General features: G+C 35.9%; 4 protein-coding genes across 4 annotated transcripts; 3 read left to right on the forward strand and 1 right to left on the reverse strand.

Moving 5' to 3' along the window:
• Positions 1–268: 268 nt before the first annotated feature.
• On the forward strand, positions 269–4395 carry LOC21402422 (mitochondrial carrier protein CoAc1). The gene is made up of 7 exons (XM_010098742.2): positions 269–1058; positions 2182–2267; positions 2375–2582; positions 2741–2852; positions 3011–3195; positions 3543–3671; positions 4064–4395. Exons 1-7 carry the CDS (start codon positions 867–869, stop codon positions 4163–4165), a joined length of 1014 nt encoding a protein of 337 aa, XP_010097044.1. The 5' UTR covers positions 269–866; the 3' UTR covers positions 4166–4395.
• Positions 4396–5828: 1433 nt separating this feature from the next.
• LOC21402423 (IQ domain-containing protein IQM1) lies at positions 5829–9071 on the forward strand. The gene is made up of 9 exons (XM_010098743.2): positions 5829–5945; positions 6346–6872; positions 6979–7093; positions 7185–7250; positions 7378–7466; positions 7576–7663; positions 7781–8011; positions 8110–8211; positions 8466–9071. The coding sequence occupies exons 2-9, from the start codon at positions 6397–6399 to the stop codon at positions 8940–8942; spliced, it is 1644 nt and encodes a 547-aa protein (XP_010097045.1). The 5' UTR covers positions 5829–5945; positions 6346–6396; the 3' UTR covers positions 8943–9071.
• Positions 9072–13020: 3949 nt separating this feature from the next.
• On the forward strand, positions 13021–15792 carry LOC21402424 (protein IQ-DOMAIN 1). Its single transcript, XM_010098744.2, has 5 exons — positions 13021–13347; positions 13444–13689; positions 14309–14536; positions 14676–14789; positions 14876–15792. Exons 1-5 carry the CDS (start codon positions 13282–13284, stop codon positions 15572–15574), a joined length of 1353 nt encoding a protein of 450 aa, XP_010097046.1. The 5' UTR covers positions 13021–13281; the 3' UTR covers positions 15575–15792.
• A 51-nt stretch (positions 15793–15843) lies between these two features.
• LOC21402425 (cytochrome P450 711A1) lies at positions 15844–19462 on the reverse strand. The gene is made up of 5 exons (XM_024166051.1): positions 19019–19462; positions 18536–18688; positions 16740–17538; positions 16523–16618; positions 15844–16315 (listed from the first exon to the last, which is right to left on the reverse strand). The coding sequence occupies exons 1-5, from the start codon at positions 19285–19287 to the stop codon at positions 15986–15988; spliced, it is 1647 nt and encodes a 548-aa protein (XP_024021819.1). The 5' UTR covers positions 19288–19462; the 3' UTR covers positions 15844–15985.
• Between the last annotated feature and the right edge of the window lie 248 nt (positions 19463–19710).

Raw genomic sequence — 19710 nt, forward strand, 5'->3', positions numbered from 1 at the left:
CATGGAGTTGGGTCACCGTTGGTTTATAACGGGAGAATCGAATGTCAGTTTCCTTTTAGCCTTCCAAATTTCACACACCTTTGCCGGCTGAAAATAAAAACATATAAATAAATAAACAAATAAAAGGAGAAGTTAGAAAAGGAAACCTCCCGTGCTCCCTTCCCGCGACCAAGGAGAGAACTGGCTACTTTTATTCAATTCTCACGCAATTCACGTGCATGTTCTTCTCCTATTTCTGACCCCCCCAGTTCACTTCCAATTTTCTAGAGGTTTCCTTTCACAACTTTTCGATTCCTCTTTTTCCCAATTCCTTTTCCGATTTCAATTTATTTTCTGCAAAATTCGACCCTAGTCATTGATTCTCCGGCATAAGATTCAGAGAATTTGTTTGGATTCTTGTGGATATTGATGATTCTGTGATAGATTGACGGGATTGTTATTCAGGATTTCGTCCTCTTTGATATTCTTCTTGTTTGATATTCCGATTGATCTGCAGTAGGGTTTTGAATTTTCATGGGTTTAGTCTAGATCCATGGGAGGATTATTATCATAATCGAAGTGAGATTTTCAGTTTCCGATCCTCTAGGGCAAAATTTCCCGTATATCCTTTGGATGTATCTTGTTATAATCGAAGAAGAGAACCGGCTTGTGAACGTAGCCGACTCGTCGCTGGGTGTTCTCAGCCCTCGAATTCGCTTGTCTTTTCTTGAACAAAAGGCCTTTGCTTTCGGTGTTCCGAGAGCTAGATGGGATAAGGAGTTCTTCGCGCTTCAAGGAGGGTAATTGAAAACGAATATACGACAAAAAGTTTGCGAAAAATTTGTGAGATTGGTTTTCTGGGTTGGAGTTTGGAGTGAAAACTGCGAATGGGTTCTGCGCAAAGGTCTACTCTTTCCACGAACGTGGCGAGTTTGGTGGATGGCTCGTCCACTCGCGAAACGGTGTCGTGCATTGATCATTTGCCTGTTTATGCGAAGGAGCTCATAGCCGGAGGCGCTGCTGGGGCGTTTGCCAAGACTGCTGTGGCTCCCTTGGAGCGTATCAAGATACTATTGCAGGTATAATATCCTATTAACCCCTGAGCCGTACCTTTGCAATTGCTACTCAAATTATGCTGATGATATTATGTAAATTTTCACACTGGTGGAATTTGGGGGTGCTAGGCGGAGGCAGGAATTTTTTCAGGGGAACCAAAACTTTAAACTAAATTAATAGCACATTTATCTTAATCGAGTTTAATTCATTTTTAAAAATTTACAGTTAATGAAATTATGAGATTTATGTGATATTGTGGTTGTTTTTGGTTTATTTGGTATTTTAAGTTTGAAATATAAGTAGATTGGAAGTCAAAATTTGGGGCATAACTGAAACTTTTCTAAAAATTTCAATGTAAATATTGCAATTCGAAAATTTTGGGTGGCAAAGTAAGGAAAAAATTGCATCCACCACTGGTGCTACCTGATGTAGACACCGTTTCATTTACTTTTGGATGATGTACTTTGATTTTTTTTTTCGTTGCATGTATTAGGATAAAGGTGAAATTATTTTTCTAAATAATGAAGAAAATTACACATGAAATGTTTCCCTTGATTTGTTTGAAGCTCATTCTGTGGAAACGAGTGGGACTCAGTATCCATTGTAATTTGTAAGCTCGTACGTACACTCCCAAAAGTGGCTTTCCTGGCCTAAATAGGGATATAGTAATTGTATGTATGGTATTCCGACAAGGTCAGTCATGAGACTAATGAAGTGATTATCTTAATCTAAACTTTTGATGGAATTGTTGATTCTGTGGACGCTAGATTTGGAATTAAATTTGTTTATTAAGGGCAGAGAGCGCACCTCTTTAGTAGTGGCAAAAGAGACAGAGAGGATAGAGGAACAAAAATACGACTTGGTTGCTATGGCTCAAGCTTTAAGTTAGGATTATACAGGGGTCATTGTTCTAAGACCTTGATATCTTAAAATAACTGGTTTATTGATTGATAGCGATAATTGATTATAATAATTTTTAAGATGGCTCCTGTCGGTCTCTTATTTACTCTACTTCTGTATGTTGCATCGGAGACGGTTGCATTGCTTTTAAGTTGTTGCCTGTTTCTTTCTTCCATGATATGTTTAAAGTCTCTTGACAACTTTTACCAAGGCGTTTTTTTAAAGCAATTATCCTCTCTCTTTCAGACAAGGACAGAAGGGTTCCACTCTCTTGGGGTGGGTCAATCTTTTAAAAAATTACTGAAGCATGAAGGTGTTCTGGGATTCTATAAGTAAGTTTGTATTTGAGGATTTAAGTTTTCCTCCTTTTTATTTTTATTATTTTTTTAAATCCATCATTAGATAATTATTTCTTAATTATGTTTTTTTGGCCTTTTAGGGGAAATGGTGCGAGCGTCATTCGAATTGTTCCCTATGCAGCCCTGCATTTCATGACATACGAGCAGTATAGGTCATGGATCTTAAGCAATTATCCTATTCTAGGATCGGGTAGTCATATTGATCTTTTAGCTGGTTCAGCATCTGGAGGAACAGCAGTTTTGTGCACTTATCCTTTGGACCTAGCTCGTACTAGACTTGCTTATCAGGTCTGTACTTGTTTGCTTATCTATGCCGTTTTGGTTGATTTATAATTCAGTGTTAGTAAAAGATTACTTAATAATTTACTGGTTTTGGTTTCTATTTTTCATTTGATTCGGTAGTCCACTTTCTTTTTTTCTTACTTAAATTCTTTATTACTGTCTAGGTTGTGGACACTAGAGGAAGTTTTGAGTATAAAAGTCCTTATAAGGGTATAAAAGATGTGCTTTTCAGTGTTTACAAGGAAGGGGGAGTTCGTGGTCTATATCGAGGTGTAGGTATGTACGTCTTGCATGTTTCTCATTCTGAAGCATGTCTTTGAAATGCGTAATCTATACCGAAACTTGCTTTTTCACTCTTCAGTGGAAGTGCCTTTCTCTTGTTCTTTGATACCGTATTATAGATGTCAATTTCATCCAAAATTTTGTTTGAGCAGGGCCAACCCTCATTGGAATCCTCCCTTATGCGGGCTTAAAGTTTTACATATATGAGGAACTCAAGAGGCATGTTCCTGAGGAGTATGAGAAGTCCATCACAATGCGACTTTCATGTGGAGCTTTAGCTGGATTATTTGGGCAGACCTTCACATACCCATTAGATGTTGTTAGGAGGCAAATGCAGGTATTGCCTCATTTCAATTGTCTTTCAAATCTAGTAAGAGTAGGCTGTTGGCTGTTTATATCTCTTAGATTAGATGTTTTTGGCGGCTTTATGATAGCGTGTTGATGACTACTTTTAATTTCTTTAATTATCATATAATTGACATTGACAGATAATGTACTCTTAAAATAAATAATTAAATGTATCCCATCTTGATCTTCGCCTTGGAAGCAATAGGGAGATGATGGCGGATATGAAAGTTGTTTTTTCTGCTGGGACTGTTGTGACAATAACTGTTGATATTAACTTTAAGTTTATGCAGAAATTAGACTTTTGAGTTTTACATTAGCTGTTGAACGTTACCACAGGTCGGAAAACAGTTAAATTCAGCTCAAGGTGATGGTGGATTCAAGAACACATGGGAAGGGCTTACCACTATTGTTCGTAATCAAGGATGGAGGCAGTTGTTTGCAGGCCTAAGCATTAACTATATCAAGGTAATTTTTTTTTTTTTTTTTTTTTTTATACAAGTATATGACAAGGTGATTGCTCTATAAGGGAATCGTAATTTTCTAATCCGTGTACATTGAGACCATATAGGGCCCGTCTAAATTTCCAATAGATGCAGGAGATTTAGGGCCCGTTTAGTTCGCTAATTCGAGTTTTTAATTCAAGTTGATATGTGATTTTATGTAAGAGTTTTTTACTGTAGTAAAAAAGTTAGATGTGACTGTTTCTAAAAACTTTTTATTGTAGCAAATTTCGAATTCTAAACTCGAATCCGTAAAATAAACGGGGCCTGAGACTTAGTTGTGAGATTTCTTGCTATTAGTCATAGAATTTCAGGGTCAATTGTGCTAGCTGACTAATTGTTAAACTGTGATCTCAGATTGTTCCGTCGGTCGCTATCGGTTTCACTGCATATGATACGATGAAGTGTTGGCTCCATGTTCCTCCCAGACAGAAGTCTCAATCAATATCTGCTGCGTAAAGGACTCGTTGGAATCCCCAAACAGAGTCCATTACTAGATACTTTGAACATTCTGCGTTGCCAGTTTTCTCGAGAAATTGTTCACACGATTGTTGTGGAAATGAATTTTCAATTTATTCTTCCTTTAAAGTTGTTTTTTTAGTTTTGGTTGATTGGTGGAATACTGAGAATTCCTTGAAACGACTGAGCAATGAGGAATTATATATGATGGAAATCTTTGCTTCGGCTTATTGACGCGTGATGTTTGACTTGACTTGTTCAGAGACAATGGTATTTGTTAGCCGTACATTTTATGGAGGAATACTCTTTGAAGAATTTATGATACTAAAATAATAGTATAAAGCTCGAATTGATAGAAATATTTCTATACTACCAAAATAAAATGGCATTAATCTAGTTATTATTAGGTTAAAACTCTATAAATCATGAAAGTTATTTATTGCATGTTTCAATACTCGTGAAATTCAGGAACGTGATGTTTACCAGATATTTAGAATTAAAAAAAAAAAAAAAAAACAAGATTTGCAAAATTAGAAAGAGCTCGACGACCAAAAAATAATAATAATTGTAATAAACAAAGGCTGTTGTAACGTACCTTTCACTAGCATGCAACCAATAAATCGACATAAAAAATGTTGCCACTTCTGTTTATAAAATTCTTGATTAGATAGATGACACCTGCATTTACGAGTCCGCGGTCCACCACCCTTTTCACAGCTGTTATGCATTGGCTCAAATACATGCTCGTATATACGTATGTATGTATATATATTACGTGAATACGGCAATCTACGTTAGAGTTGTACTACCAAGTGATTGATGGCTGAGGCTAGTGGATGTGGAAAATGAGGCAGGCCACGTCTAGAAGTCATGCAAATAGGCTAATAAATTTAGTCTATACCAAATGGCGACAATCATTTATTCTATGGTGGAAAGTGTACCTACCAATCTATAAATCGACCGTACTCTTTACGTCACTTGGACATAATTTTCTCCAAAGTAAAAAAAAAAAAAAAAAAAAAAAAAATTATCATTTCTAAACCAAGTACCAATACAGAAAAGGACACTTCATGGTCTTCATGATTTTTTCGAGCAATCTTATCTTCCAAATTTTCCAGTCAAGGTGCTTACTGCTTATTAGCGTTTACCGCTGTTAAGATAACTTCCAAACGCATTCAAACTTCAAAGCTGCATTTTTTTTCCACAAAGAAGAATCGGGGAAGTGAATCGTGTGGAATGTACAAGTTGACTTTCAAATTCACTGTTAGGATTGTGGGTATTTTTATATTGAACAATATCAATAACAACTCCGTTATTTCATACAAAGAACGTCGAGTAAAAACAAAAGGGAGGTAATAACAGTGTTGCAATCGCCCCACTGCTTGACTTTCTTCTTCACCTTTTTACTTTTGCATTTGTTTTTGTTTGTTTAAGTAAGTAAAAAAAAAAAAAAAAAAAAAAAAAAAAAAAAAAAAAAAAAAAGGTCTTTCCCTTCAACTTCGTGGAAGGTCTAGTGTACCCGCCAAATTCAGTTTTTCTCATGAGCTGCTCAGCTGGAAATTTACACTGAGAGTCACCAACTTTGATTTTTCAAAACCGCTTTTTTTATGGTGTATATATATATAGAGGGTGAGATATTACTACTTAAAACTTGGAAGTGTTTCATATTTTCTATTGCGTGCTTGGTGTAAACTTTTTTGCTCTCTTGGGGAGAGAGAGAGAGAGAGAGAGTGAGGTTGGTTCTGCAAGTCCTCTGGTCACTGGTGTTGTGGGTTTGCAGGTATGGGAGTTTGGTTTTTTATCTTAATTCCATTATGCTTGATATGTTAAGGTTTCTATGTTGGATAGTGGTCTAATTTGGGTGTTCATGGCCGGGTTCTTCTATGTTTTTGGTTTTTAGTTTTGTGAAATGATCTGGGGTTGTTTGTTTTTGCCCATATATTCCTTTTGAGTCAGTGATTTTTCTCTTTTTGAACCTTTATTTATTTCTCCTACAAAGTGGAGTTCTTTACAAAACCGATTTGTGCTTTTCTTAAAAAGGAAACAAGATTTTGTGGTTGCAAATCTGCATATTTCTTGATTTTGTTTGCTTTTTTTTTTTTTTTCTTGGGACAAATAGGGAAGATAATTTTTCTTAAACTCTGGAAACCTTACTGATACTTGTGTTTCTTTCTGACTAGGTTTTTTCATTGACGACTCACAAGTTGAAGTTCAAAGCTCTTTGAGAATTGATGGGTCTTTCTGTTTCGGTGCTTTTATCCCCATGGAGTGAAATCCTAAGGCATGAGTTTTTTGGCCTAACCGACACTTTAAAAATGTTTATCATGAGGTCCATGAGACTCAAAGAATCTTCATCAGAAACTCAAAACAAGTCTAGTACATCACATAAAGCGAATATAGAAAGGTCAACGAGCGTGAAAAAAAGGGAATCAAGAGAACCAAAGATTGAAGTATATGATAAATCAGACAATTCGGTCCTAGGGAAAAACAAACCCGTCTCAAAACCTTCAAATTCAATATGCCTAAACAAGGAAGCAACAATGCAGATACAAAAGCCCACCATTTTGCTTCCTCAGCCGGTGATTTTTTTCTCTCCGAGGCCCGTTAGCGAGCTTGACGCTGCAGCTACTAAGCTTCAGAAGGTCTACAAGAGTTACCGAACTAGGCGAAACCTTGCAGATTGTGCTGTTGTGGTTGAGGAACTCTGGTTTGTGTCCCTTTCAATATATAAGATAATTCATATCTCGTTATTGTTCTCAGTGTTCTTTTCAGTTCTTTTGTTTCTGATTATGTGCATTTGGTTCTCATTTTAGGTGGAAGGCATTAGACTTTGCAGCTCTAAAAAGGAGTTCAGTTTCATTCTTCGATATTGAGAAGCCAGAGACTGCTTTTTCGCGGTGGTCACGAGCAAGAACAAGAGCTGCTAAGGTAGTTTTTACAATCATCATGTTTTATTTATCTTTGAAGGAGGATTTTAGAATAATTTTTGGATTAAAGATAAAATGATTGTGTGCTGTAGGTTGGAAAAGGCTTGTCCAAGGATGAGAAGGCTCAGAAATTAGCTTTACAGCACTGGCTTGAAGCTGTAAGTACATATAATCTTTCTAACAAATCTTGCTAATTGACCCTTACATTTCTTTTTTCTTTCTCAATTTATTTCTGCAAATAAAGCAAAGGACTTACCGTGGTCCATCTTTCCTCGTCTTCTACAGATTGATCCACGTCATCGATATGGCCATAACCTTCACTTCTACTACGATGTCTGGTTTGATAGCAAGAGCACCCAACCTTTCTTTTACTGGTATGTATACAAGTCTTTTTACCTCGTGAGAACTTTTAGCCTTTGTATATATGATATAGTTCATATTAAATCCTCGTACTAATTAGCTTTTGAACTTTTGGAACTGAAGGTTGGATGTTGGTGATGGTAAAGACTTGAACCTCAAGAAGTGTCAAAGGAATGTCCTACAACAGCAATGCATCAGATATCTTGGACCGGTAAGCCTTTCTAAAGCCTTAAAACAATGCTCTAATGATCACTTACAGAGAAAATTTGCTTAAACGATGAGGCGTTTTGTTTGCTAAAACGTTTCTTCTGTTGGTTTTCGGTCGCAGATAGAGCGCGAAACGTATGAAGTTGTGGTAGAGGATGGTAAACTTGCGTACAGGCAAACTGGGGTGCTGGTGAACACAACTGAGGGGTCTAAGTGGATATTTGTGCTGAGCACGTCAAGGGCCTTGTATGTGGGGCAGAAGAAGAAAGGCGTTTTTCAGCACTCGAGTTTTCTTTCCGGAGGAGCCACAACAGCAGCTGGAAGATTAGTTGCCCGTGATGGGGTTCTTGAGGTAACAACAACAACAACAAGAGAAATCAATTTTTTTTCTTGCACAACTATATTATTATTTATTTACTTTTTAGCTAACGATGTTCTACCCTTTTTCAGGCTATATGGCCATACAGTGGTCACTATCTCCCAACTGAAGACAACTTCAAGGAATTCATCAGCTTCCTCCAAGAGCACCAAGTAGACCTTACCAACGTTAAGGTAATTATTAGCACTCAACTTGAACCTAAATCCAATCATTTGAGTTTGAGTCTCACTGTAAATATCACGAGACCTTTTAACAAATTATGTTCTGACTTACAAGGCAATTCTCAAAATCACAATTGATGTCGTAATTTATTAGAATATAAAACCTGTATCAAGTCTGAAGTTCGAATCTTAAGAGTAACAACTCAAGTTTATTTTGAGCAAATGAAATTGCCCATCTCACCATATATATTTCTCTCTTTCTGCAGAGATATTCAATAGAAAATGAAGGAACGTCATTCAAAGTAACCAATGAAGAAGAGAGCAAGGCAGAAGATGAGCTCAACACTATCTCCACAACCACGGTGGCATTGGACATTAATGCCGTGAATGGCAAGGAATCCAACACCATCCCGACGGAACGTCAAGAAAACATTGCAAACTCCAACGTTGCCAAACCCGAAGCGCCAGTTTTCGACTTGGCCAAACGCTTGTCTTGCAAGTGGACAAGTGGGGTTGGTCCACGTATTGGGTGTGTCAGGGACTATCCTCTGGAGTTACAATCCCGAGCACTTGAACAAGTCAACTTGTCTCCAAGGCTTACTCCGGGCAACATTGGACCCTGTCTACCAATCCCCTCACCGCGGCCCAGCCCAAAGATCAGGGTCTCGCCCAGGCTTGCTTATATGGGCCTCCCCAGCCCAAGATTGGCTCCGCCATCTTTTTCTCCCGTCAATGCCAATTAAGCCTACTAAAACTTATTCTCGTGCTCTTGGTCTTAGAATGAGTTTCGTTCTCTTTTCTAAATGAGATGAATTCTTTCATTAGTTTGTTTTTTTTTTTTCTTTTTTTTGGGTGCAAGTTGTAAATATATGTTGTTGCTAAATAAAAGTATTTTTCTTTCAATTTGCCTACGCGTGTCTTTTAAATTTCCGGTTGACAAAGTGGTATATTTTTATGACAGTTGTTAAACATTATTCTTTCTATCACATGTTTAACACGTAAATTTTATTATTATTTTTATTTAAATAAAAATATATACATATTAATAAAATTTATGTGTCAAATAATAAATATAATAAAAAAAATAATTAAAGAGTGATGATAGTATTTTTTTTTTATTTTTTATTATGGATTTTGCATGCCCGAGAAAATGGGCAACGTCCAAACCAAGAGGTGGCAACAAGTGTGGGTAATGTGCGCTTCCATTGAAGTATGTGTTTTAAGTTTGACCATTGACCATTGACCCACGAAAATTTGACCAACTACTTTATGAGAACTGCGACAAATCGCTCGCAGGATATATATGGCTCCATAGTCCAACATAGCTATAAGAAGGCTCTGTGAAGGAGTTTAACCCAAACGTTAATCAACCAATAACAATTCTTAAAAACATCTCCGTTTTGAAATGTCAATGTTCAATATAAAAATAATATATTCAATGTATTATTTTATTTTATACTTTAATGTATAATGTTAGTTTAAATGTTTAACGAGTGAGGACAATCTAGTTAGTTGTAATTTATATAAGTTTTTTTACTCTAATCATAAATTGATGGTTAATAATGGCATTCTCTCCCCTTTTGTATTAAAAAAAAAATTTAAATAAAAAAGGTAAATACAGTAATAAATAGTTTTTTAATGTAAAATTTAACATGTGCTATATTTAGTGTTTAATTTGACACTAGATATAACATAGTGTTAAGTTTAACAGTAAATATAATATTACATTATAGAATAATTTTCTATTCAAATGATACTACAGGAGATGCTCTTATATTCTTATTGTCATTGTCTTGATCAATCATCTTCTATTGAAAAAAATATAGAGAATATTAAAAAGTTTGAATTTTATCTAACTATTAAAATTATACCTTATGTATAATATAACCTCAATATAATACTCGATAAAATAATATTTTTAATCGATCCTAACCTCGTCTTAAAAGTATTAATTTATATGAATTAAATAATATATCAATTAATTAATAAGTTTTTTATGATCCTAAAATATTAATTTATAGATGTTTAACTGTAATATATTACCACACAACAACTATATTTCATAAGAATGTCGTCCATCAAAACACTATTTTTTAAGATCCATTTAGCTAGCTGATTCGAGTTTTTAATTCAAGTTGATATGTGATTTTATGTGAAAATTTTTTATTGTAGTAAAAAAGTTAAATGTGACTGTTTTTAAGAACTTTTTACTGTAAAAAAACTTAATTTTTAAACTCAATTCGGTGAAATAAACAGGGCCTTAGACTTCTTGCTGCGACTTATGAGTAGAAGTGTTGTCATGTTCATAAAGAGGGCAATGTTGTTGCTCATATTTTGGCTTCGTTTGCTTTCCAATCTAGTGTTGATGTTGTTGCTACAGATTGCATTCCTAGATTTGTATCCCCTTTTGGTCGGCCTGATTTGATTTAATGAATTTGCTTTTACCTTTAAAAAAAAAAAACTATATTTCATAGACCCCACCTAATAAGTCTAGTCAAACAAATTACAAATTCCAAAAGCAATACAAATCTTAAGCTTCCATACTATTTTGCTAACAAGGAAAGTAAATCAAAGTGAACTTTTTTAATTTAAATTGAGATATAATTTTATATGAAAATTTTTTATTGTAACAAAAAAAATTAAATATAATTTTTTATTATAATTTTTAACTATAAAAAAAATTAAAATTAAAGTCTTAAATCAGTGAAATAAATTAAGATCCGTTCGGTTCGTTAATTCGAGTTTTTAATTCGAATTGAGATGTGATGTTCTGTGAGAGCTTTTTACGGTAGTAAAAAAGTTAAATGTGACTGTTTTTAAAAATTTTTTACTGTAATAAAACTAAAATTTTAAACTCAAATTAACAAAAAAAAAAAAAAAAAAAAAAAAAAAAAAACCTAAATTAGACCTATATCTTCATGAATTATGGGTTTGCAATCAATTGCAATTATCTTCCCTTACCATTGTTTCCCGATTTTGTTAGTTTCCCTTATTATACACGCCAAAGATTGATTAGTCCAATTGAATGCTTTTCTCTGAGAAAACAGTTCGGCAGTGGACACTTCGATGTCAACGCGTGACATACAAAAGCCGGGTAAACGTGACACTGCCAACCTCGGTAATTTCAAATTTTCTTCACTAAATGCTTTCCTCTACTTTTTTACTTTTTAATTTTTCACTTTAATGCTCTATTTTCTGCGCAGAGTTTCGAGAAAATGTTACATAAAAGCAATCTGTTTATTTTCTTTTGCCCTCTCTTTTTTGGTTCGATTCTCTTTTATTATTACTTGAATGCGGAAGAATTTCGGGTCGTTAACACAGAACTTGAACTATCGTGTACATATGAAACCAAAGAGAAATTCAATTCTGACATAATCATTGTGGCTAATTCGTAGAATATAACCCCATAATCTTTCTGTACTTCCAAAACTACCTCTGTTGAATCATGTGAGTTTCGAGTACTTTTCCCATTTCAAGGTGAAAATGAGAATGAGAATCAACTTGTCATATATACAAACACCAAAGAGAAGTCCACATCACATATTCACATCCATGATCTCCACATGTGGTGATTACAATATTTCACCGGTCACCACCCTCTATTTTTGAAAATTTTCATGGATCGTGATGATACCGAAAAAGAAAATTATGATGACGTTTGATTCAGAAATTTAAATTTATAATTTAGAATTATTTTTAATTTATGTGTATTTTTTGTGAGAAAAGACACTGTAACGAGCTACGAACCATAATCTGAATCATGATACGAATCCTTATTCTAAGAGTATGTTTGGTAGGAAAGAAAAGTAGAAGGAAGGAAGAAGGTGGCGGGATTTTGGGAGAGAAAATGAAAATGTATAGAGGACGTTTGGTTGGAGGATTCAAACCATGTGATTCGAATCATTTTCGATTTACGTGAATTTTTTGTAAGAGAAAATATTGTAGCGAACCACGAATCATGATTCGAATCAGGGAACGAATCCCTCTACCAAACATAATCGTGGGTTGTTTGGTAGGAGAGAAAAGAGAAAGGAAGAGAAAATGGAGTGAAAAATAATATATGTGGGCCCCACTATTTTTTTTATTTCCACAAGTGGGCAGAAAATGGGATGAAAAATGAGGACAACTCATTAAAGTGAGCAAAGTTACTAAACTACCATTTTCTCTATCAAAATCTAAGCAAAAAATTTAAGGGTATAAAAGTAATTTACGAGTAAGATTTTTTCTTTCCTTCTAATACCAAATAAGTGAAGGTAAGCTCATTTACTTTTAATCTTTTCATACCAAACAATATAAAAGAAAATCAATTTCTTTCTACCATTGTTATTTTTCATCACTTTCATATTTTCTTTCTATCATATTTTCTTTTCTTCCTACCAAACATAGCACTTCAAAGATTTGAATAGTCCGATAAGTCCACCAAAATGGACCCCACAAACATAGGTGGCAACCATCGGTTGGTCCTCGAATGGGAAAGAAATAATAATCGGACGGTGGTGGGCGAATTTAATCGTAAAGTCGGGAGGAATAACCAGATCTTAACCGCAGTGACTAGTAACTTATTGGGGGGATCATTTGTCGGGTTGCTTTTTGGCCCTTTTTGTAACTTTTTTATGTACGTCACAAAGGCCACGAGACTTTTTTATGAATTTTTTTACCCGGAGAAAAATAAAAACGAAAAAAGTTAGGGCTAAGTTGGAAATAAAAAAATGAGCTACAGGTGCAAATAATCACAACCCTCAACAGAGCAATTGAGCGGGACTCATCTCCATTAGTCCGTTGGGATTTTTTGAATTTCAAACAATCAAACGACAACTCTTTCTTGGACCTGACCACTATCCCACTTCCCCACTAAAGAGTAAAGACAAACCCACGTCTCTCTCTAGTTTTTTTTTTTGTTTTTTTTTCCGACTCAGATTAGAAACTCTTTTTTGGGTTCAAAAAGAAAAAAACGAAAACTCTTCTTGGTATTTTTGGCTCCATTGTTACAGTGAAGAAGCTCAATTATTAGTCGGAGCTGGGACATCGTAAAGTGAAAAAAAAAAAAAAAATTCCAACAGTTTGTAACCCGTTGAGCTGAAAATGGGTGCTTCAGGAAAATGGGTGAAAGCGCTAATAGGTCATAAGAAGACTGAAAAAGAAGACCATGTAAGCCTAAAGATCTTCTCTATTTGGATTTCTTTTTGTTGCATACAATAACTGTTCTTGAGTAGCTTTTTTTTTTTTTTCCCCTTGTGTCTGTAGGATAAGTCGGCTGGGAAGAGCAAGAAATGGAGGCTATGGAGGAGTTCGTCCGTGGACATGGGGTCAGCGTGGAAGGGTTTCAAAGGGAGCCACAGGGCAGCTTCCGAAGGCTCCGATTCGCCGCGCATGGCTGATGCTTTCTCGGCCGCCATGGCTACTGTTGTTCGAGCTCCTCCCAGAGATTTTAAGGTTGTCCGACAAGAATGGGCTGCCATCAGGATCCAGACCGCTTTTCGTGGATTTTTGGTACTATGTTTTTCTTTTTTTTTTGGGGTGCATTGTCTCTTTGTTTTGCATTTTGCTACATGGTTCTTAGATAGAAAACAGAGTAAAGTAGAGTATCTAACTTTTTATGTCTTCATCTCTTCAAACTTGTACTTTCCTTTGTTTCCTTGTAGAGTTAGCAAAGAACAAATATCTCACACCTAAATCCTCTACTTTGTATTCTTTTTCATAATGAAAGTTGAAATCTTGGGATGTTTTGATCTACAACAGGAAAAGAAACATCAATTATTATCAGTAAATGAGTTTCCTTTAGGAAAATTGGACCTTTTGTTAAATCACTGAGTCTTACTCAGTTAGCTAATTAAATCCTTTTAAGGAGAATAAAGGACATTAGCCTTTTCTCAGAAGCTATTTTAGGGTTTTTTTTTTTAATTTTTTTTCTCTCTTTTAGAGTATTGTTGGGTTTTAGTTCGCTGATTTAAGTTGATATATGAGTTTAGATGAGAGTTTTTTACTGTAATAAAAAAATTAGATGTGATTATTTCTAAGAGCTTTTACTGTAACAAAACTTAAATTTTAAACTAAAATCGGTGAAATGACCTTTATGATCTATAATGTTTAATTCCATGTTTCATTGCAGGCAAGAAGGGCTTTGAGGGCGTTGAAAGGAGTGGTGAGGCTTCAAGCTCTAGTAAGGGGTAGACAAGTGAGGAAGCAAGCCGCTGTGACTCTGAGGTGCATGCAAGCCCTCGTCAGAGTTCAGGCCCGTGTGAGAGCTCGTCACGTGCGAATGTCCATTGAAGGCCAAGCTGTGCAGCAAATGCTCGACGAACATCGCAGCCAGGCTGAAATCTTGAAACAAGCTGAGGTCTGTCTTTACCTTACCACAAACTTGTTTTGGTGTTCATACTCGTACAATTCTGTGTCTTTTTTTCGAAAATTTTTGTCCTTTTTGGCAATTGTTTTCAACTTCTGATCCAAGGATTTTTTTTTTTTTTTTTTTTCAGGAAGGGTGGTGCGATAGCATGGGAACTTTAGAAGATATTCAAGCAAAGTTACAAATGAGGCAAGAAGGGGCCTTCAAGAGGGAGAGAGCAATTGCATACTCTTTAGCTCAAAAGGTACTAAAATGAATGAGTTTCTCACAACTTTTTCACTACCTTTTCCTTTCCAGCTTACTGAGAATTTTCAACTTGTGTCTTTTCAGCAATGGAGATCAACACAAGATTCGAATTCTCGACCAAACCATAATAGCTCGGTTTTCTCTCTCAAGAATCAAGAGTTTGACAAGAATAGCTGGGGATGGAGTTGGTTGGAGCGTTGGATGGCTGCAAAGCCGTGGGAAACTAGGCTGATGGAACAATCCCAAACTGACCCTTCAGAGATCACTCCACCTTCAAAGAATTCCACAGACTCGCTTGCTTGCAAACGGTCGAAATCTTGGGAAGCTTGTGCCATTAAAGTCAGAAACAACAATGTCACCAAAAGGATTTCAGCAAAGCCTCCACTAATTGGGCAAGCTACTCGCTCATCTTCGAGTCCCAGTTCTGAATTTCGTTACGGCGAGAGCTCTGCTTCCTCTTCGTTCTGTACATCAACAACACCAATCTCTGGGAACACAGTTTTGGCTTCAGATAGAACAGATGATAGCAGCACAAACAGCAGGCCCAATTACATGAACTTGACCGAGTCTACGAAGGCAAAGCAAAAGGGAAGCAGCACCCAGCAGCCATCTCACAACCGAATTCTTAGGCAGTCCATGGATGAGTTTCAGTTTCTGAAGAGGTCTGCTGTTTTCGCCAATGGGGATTCTAAAAGCACTGCTGGTTCTGACCAATCTTCTTCACTCAACAACTCTAGGCCACTTTACATGTCAACACAGTTGAACGCAATGAAACTAAGGTGAGGACATTACTTTGAGATTGAGAAGAAGATCAACAGCTTGTTGTCCCTTTTGCATTTTGATTTTATTGTGTATTAATTAATCGTTTAGCGCGGTGTTCTATATAAATCATAACACTTGTTGTATTCGAAGAACGGATTAGTATCCTGGAGGTATGCTTTTAATTCTGCCTTGTAAAATAGTTCATTTATTATCATGGTTAAATTTGTCTCCTTATGCATGCATTCGAATTAATACCGTGATCACCATTTGGTATTGCATTTTGGAGTTGCTAATGGCTTCCTGAGTTCAAAAGCTGTTAAAAATCTTTCTCTATGAAAAGCAACCAAACATATTTACTAATCGTGTTTCAAGTCTGTTTATTTTATGCATAATGACTTGGAATTATGATAAAGAACTATCGGTATCAATCTTTCATGTCCTCTTTATGACTCTAAGCTTGACACCATGCTTGAAGTTGAGAACAATGCCATACTCGAGCTCAAGAGGGTTTTCCATGTTGGGGGAGTGTCGAAATATGTATTTCCGGTACAAATGAATGAGTGTGAGCTTTATCTCTTGCAAGGAGAATTTCTGACCAATGCATGACCGTGGCCCAATTCCAAAGGGTATTAAGGCGTAAGGATGCCTTTGTTTCTCTTCTTCACAATTTGGATCGAACCTCTCTGGCTTGAACTTGTCTGGCTCTGGAAAATTCTTTGGATCTTTTGATAATACTCCTGGTGCTAACCACACCCATGTCCCCTATTCATAAGAGAGATTTCGTGAGCACTTTATCAATATGTATTAAAATTCTATGATAGAGTAATAAAAAGTTACCTCAGGGCTCAATTTTAAACCATTATATTTGTGTCAAATTTTGTTCATATTACATTTTGATTATTATTTCGACAGTATTTTTACCTTTGCTATACTAGAAAGCTCTAATATAAGAAACGTTAATTAGTATACCTTTGGGAGGGTATATCCTCCAATTTCTACTTCTTTTGATGTTTCTCTGGCAATTAAGGGTGAAACAACGTAATACCTCATAGACTCTTTAATCACCTGCATTCACATAACCAAAGCCAAAAAAAGATAAAACTTCAAATATAGTCGCATACCATTTGGCTAAACAGAACAAAATTCACACAAGCAAATAGCCATAAAAAAAAGAGTCTAAACTAGCCTGATCAAGATAAGGGAATTTCGTTTGAAGATCTTGAGCCGTCGGCATCAGATCTCTCGGCCCGAATCCATCAATCTCGGCAAGCAACTTCTGCTCAACCTCCGGGTGCCCGGAAACCAAATACACAATGGAAGACAAAGTAAACGACGTGGTTGCTGACCCAGCAAGCAAATGCTCGTACGTGACAGCACTAATATAGTCTGGACTAAACACGTTCTTGGAAACCGTCTCCGTCTCTCTAGCATTCAATATGACAGACAAGAAGTCCTTGGAACCTCTCTCTTTGTCTCTCATTCTCCTGGCCACAATCTCATTAAGCCTACCACTGAGTTTCTTGTTGGTGCGGTCAACTTTCCAGTCCATAGTGTAGGGAATTCTCTTGAGGATTTGCCTGAAGGGTTCTTGGAGAATCGGGATGAGCAAGCCGAGGATGATGGATAATGAGCCTGATAAGTCCATCTTTAGCTGTGTTGTGGAGTAGATGTGCTGGTTTATGAAGTCCGAGACTTCGTCGGTAGTACTACTACTACCGTTGGTGGTGAGTGAGTCATGATCAGAATGGGGTTTGGAGAGGCCGAAGCTGACGCCAAAGGCGGCTTGACCGATGACGTCGGTGGCTAGTCCGAGAGAGAGGTTGGAGAAGGTGATGTCCTGCTGTTCGGATGAGGAGGAGGAGGAGCATTCGAGGTTTTGGGTGGCAGAATCGATGGAGTCTTGCATGGTGGGGACGAGGCTCGCCAGATGAGATGGCTGGTACACTGATAAGATGGTGTTTCGCATGGTCGACCATCTTGCGTCCCTGGATTAATATTCTCATGTTATTCTAGTATTACATATCACTAAATTATGAGTAGTTTATACTCCACAAATACTGGAAAGAGCGTTCCTAGTGTCTCGTAACTACTTATGAAGAGATATTTTTAAAAATAATGAATATTGAGCCGATAACTTAAAAGATTTAAATTCGAGACCTCTCATCTATTAAACGACTTATAAGTTAATTTACTATTTTGGTGGTATATTCGGTCACGGATCTACATTAGGATCAGTAAAGACATGTACCTCTACTGAATTAAAATAATTATTTCTAATATATACTTAATTTCCCGCTCAATGATTAACTCTTTCTTTCGCACCTTGTTTTCCATTCTCCATAAAGGGTAAAACTTCCGACTAATTAATGCTTCTTTTTTCTTTCCATTTCATTCTTGTTAAATTGATGACATCATTATCCATTATTGTTATCCACTTCTCCTTTAAAACACCATTTACAGTTTATTTTTTTTAATCTGCGTGCCAACAGCGTACCACCAAGTTCTAACTCTATATATTGATGAATTGATTTTAGTGTTCTTGTACACTCTCTTTCTTAAATTACCAACCTATCCTATTTATTTTTAATAATTTTAATTTATAAGTAATAATTTAAAAATTATTCTTTTTACAACTTAAATTGAGAACTTAAATTATATATACGAGTGAAAAACACTAAATAAAAAAGTTAATTTTAAATTGAGTTATAAAAAGAACGACCCATAGGCATAGTTTATGCCCCCACTAAAATGAAATTTTGGATTCGTTAATACCGGGTATATTTACATGTTTGATTCTTAACATTTGCACTATTAATACTTTGTCGTTAAATGGTATATATTGACAGCAAACTATAATTACTTTTGAGAAGTAGTGTAGAAAATAATTGCTTTGTAGGAAAAAAAAATAATAATAATAAAAAATTGTATTTCAAATTAATGGACTTTTCATATTAGCTAGGCTTGTGTTATGTAATAGAGTACCTGGTGAAAAAGAGACCCTTTTGATGCAGAGGAGAAGCAGAGATGGGAGAGGGAACGCTTCTGTTAGGAATGTCTTTGAATTTCTTTATTCCAACTTCTCTACAAAGCTCAGGATCCGCCACTATTATCAATGGCTGCCTCCCCATATGAAACCTGCCCCACTTCCCCACTTATTTCAAATCATGATATCATCTTGTTGAAATTATTATCTTCAGTTTCACCCAAATAAATAAATAAATAAATAAACAAATAAACACATCACACACACAAAGTCTTGACAGCTAATTAAATAAAGTCTTCCATTTGTCACGCCTATAATGATAATACTGAATTAATGTCCCCAATAATATGAACAGGAATTTTTGTTCAAAAAGGAAGAATTTGAGAAAAACTCACAAAGAACTCAAAAAAAAAAAGAAAAAAAAAGTAAATTAGGATTATAAATATAAGAGAAGATTACAATTAGGTCCTATCATGCAGTACCTGAAAATAGGGCCATATTGTTTGGCAAGAACAGAGAAGACGTTAGGACCATACTTGGCCATTAAAGGAAGGTGCCCTACAAAGGGGATAGATGGTGGTCCAGGTACCCTTCTGACCGCCCAGTAGGGCCCATACAAGTATGCCAAAACCCCTACTACTAACGTCAACACTGTGAACAACATCGTTGGCATCACAGAAGAAACACTTGTTAACAACCCAGCTTCCATGCCCACCAATCTCTCAAGAACGCTCTCTGCTACTTCTGCCATTCTTTTAGAGAGAGAGAGAGAGAGAGAGAGAGAGAGAGAGAGAATTCTAGTTGAAGGTGAGCCGGAGGGGGCTTGGGAGTTAAATGGTTTATAAAATCATGAGGTTGGTTTGGACACTTGGTCTTTGTCGGGTATTTCAATGATTTTATTTAGGAAAACTTGGCCAAACCCATCATATCGTTTTTTATATCGTCTGTGGTATTTCTATATTGACAACAATGACTCCAATACCAATATATATATATATATATATATATATATATATGTAATATTAGCAGAAACAGTAAGTCCCACTTTGCGTAGCGCAATTGGCAACTAGTTCCTCTCATTTTCTTTTGTTTTCTTCCTTTCGTTTTTTCTATTTTAAGTTTTCAGTTTATGAATAAGAATGGTTAATCACATTGTGGCATAAGTCTGAGTCCA

The sequence above is a fragment of the Morus notabilis genome, unplaced genomic scaffold, assembly GCF_000414095.1.
Source record: "Morus notabilis unplaced genomic scaffold, ASM41409v2 Scaffold804, whole genome shotgun sequence".
Classification (NCBI taxonomy): Eukaryota; Viridiplantae; Streptophyta; class Magnoliopsida; order Rosales; family Moraceae; genus Morus; species Morus notabilis.